Source organism: Wasmannia auropunctata, unplaced genomic scaffold (genome assembly GCF_000956235.1).
Source record: "Wasmannia auropunctata unplaced genomic scaffold, wasmannia.A_1.0 LD284983.1, whole genome shotgun sequence".
NCBI classification, from domain to species: Eukaryota; Metazoa; Arthropoda; class Insecta; order Hymenoptera; family Formicidae; genus Wasmannia; species Wasmannia auropunctata.
In genome coordinates, this window is record NW_012077907.1 from 1 (window position 1) to 1,122 (window position 1,122).

At 27.5% G+C, this 1,122-nt stretch overlaps 1 protein-coding gene across 1 annotated transcript; it reads left to right on the top strand.

The window, feature by feature from the left end:
* Positions 1-304: 304 nt before the first annotated feature.
* Positions 305-934, top strand: LOC105461542 (alpha-tocopherol transfer protein-like; the record flags this gene model as incomplete). The annotated part of the gene is made up of 2 exons (XM_011708044.1): positions 305-410; positions 539-934. Coding segments are annotated over 2 exons (502 nt in total), but the record flags the coding sequence as incomplete, so codon positions are not given.
* Positions 935-1,122: the final 188 nt, after the last annotated feature.

Here is a 1,122-nt window from a genome sequence, read left to right on the forward strand (position 1 = left end):
TATATTAGTATTAGTATAGTAGATTAATATTATATAAATTATATAATAATTTATATAATATAAATATATATAATATATACAATAATTTATATAATAGGTCTATATAATAGAAAATTTTAAATAAATTTCAATTTTAAATTTAATGATAAATTGCTTAAATTTTAATAACTTTTTAATAACTTTTTTATGTTAATTGTTTTATATTTTAGAAAAACATTTTATTAAAAATTGTCGGACAATTAGATCGATGCATCGGTGTAAAACTAAGATTGACTTCTGTAAATGATTCTGAATTTATATTTAGGTTGTTTTTGCCTCTACGGAAACTGGATAATCAAGGAAGACTGATTATCATCGTACGCAGTACTCGACATGATCCGAGAATACACAAAGTGCCGGACATAGTTAAGGTAAAAATTAAAGTATTACTGAAATATCAAGTAACGCGAAATAGTAACAAAAAGTAATAAAATAACGTGTTTTTAATATTATAATAAAATATTTTCAATTGGTGTTTCTCAAACTGAGATTATTTCAGATCAGTATCATGTTGATAGAGCTGGCGATGAAAAATAACGTCACAGCATCTGTGTACGGTTGCGCAATGTTTTACGATGTGATCGATCCAACTCTACGTCACATTTTCCAATTTCGACCTTACATATTAATGAATATGATTCATACGTGGCAAAGCTGCTATCCTATAAGAATTCGATCGATGAATATGATCAACGCGCCAGCATTTGTCGATGTTACTGTCAAAATTATAAAATCTTTCATGACGGAGAAGATGAAGAGTAGATTTCACATTTACTCACACATGTCGCTGAGTTGTTTTAAGGATATTCCAGCTAATATCTTGCCAATCGAATATGGTGGCACTGATGGTACAATTCAGGAATTAACAGGTAATTGCGATCAATTAAAATTCTGAAATAAATGCGATACTTTTAGTGGACAGTAGGAGATATTTCTTATCAAACATTATCAAAGAAAAAATAAATTTCACTCACACTTAAGACGCAATCATTTACGTTTACTAAAAGCTAAATAATTACTAAAAATTAAAATTTATAGGCTTCTAAAATATATATGAAATACTCGTTTAAACTCGCATATACA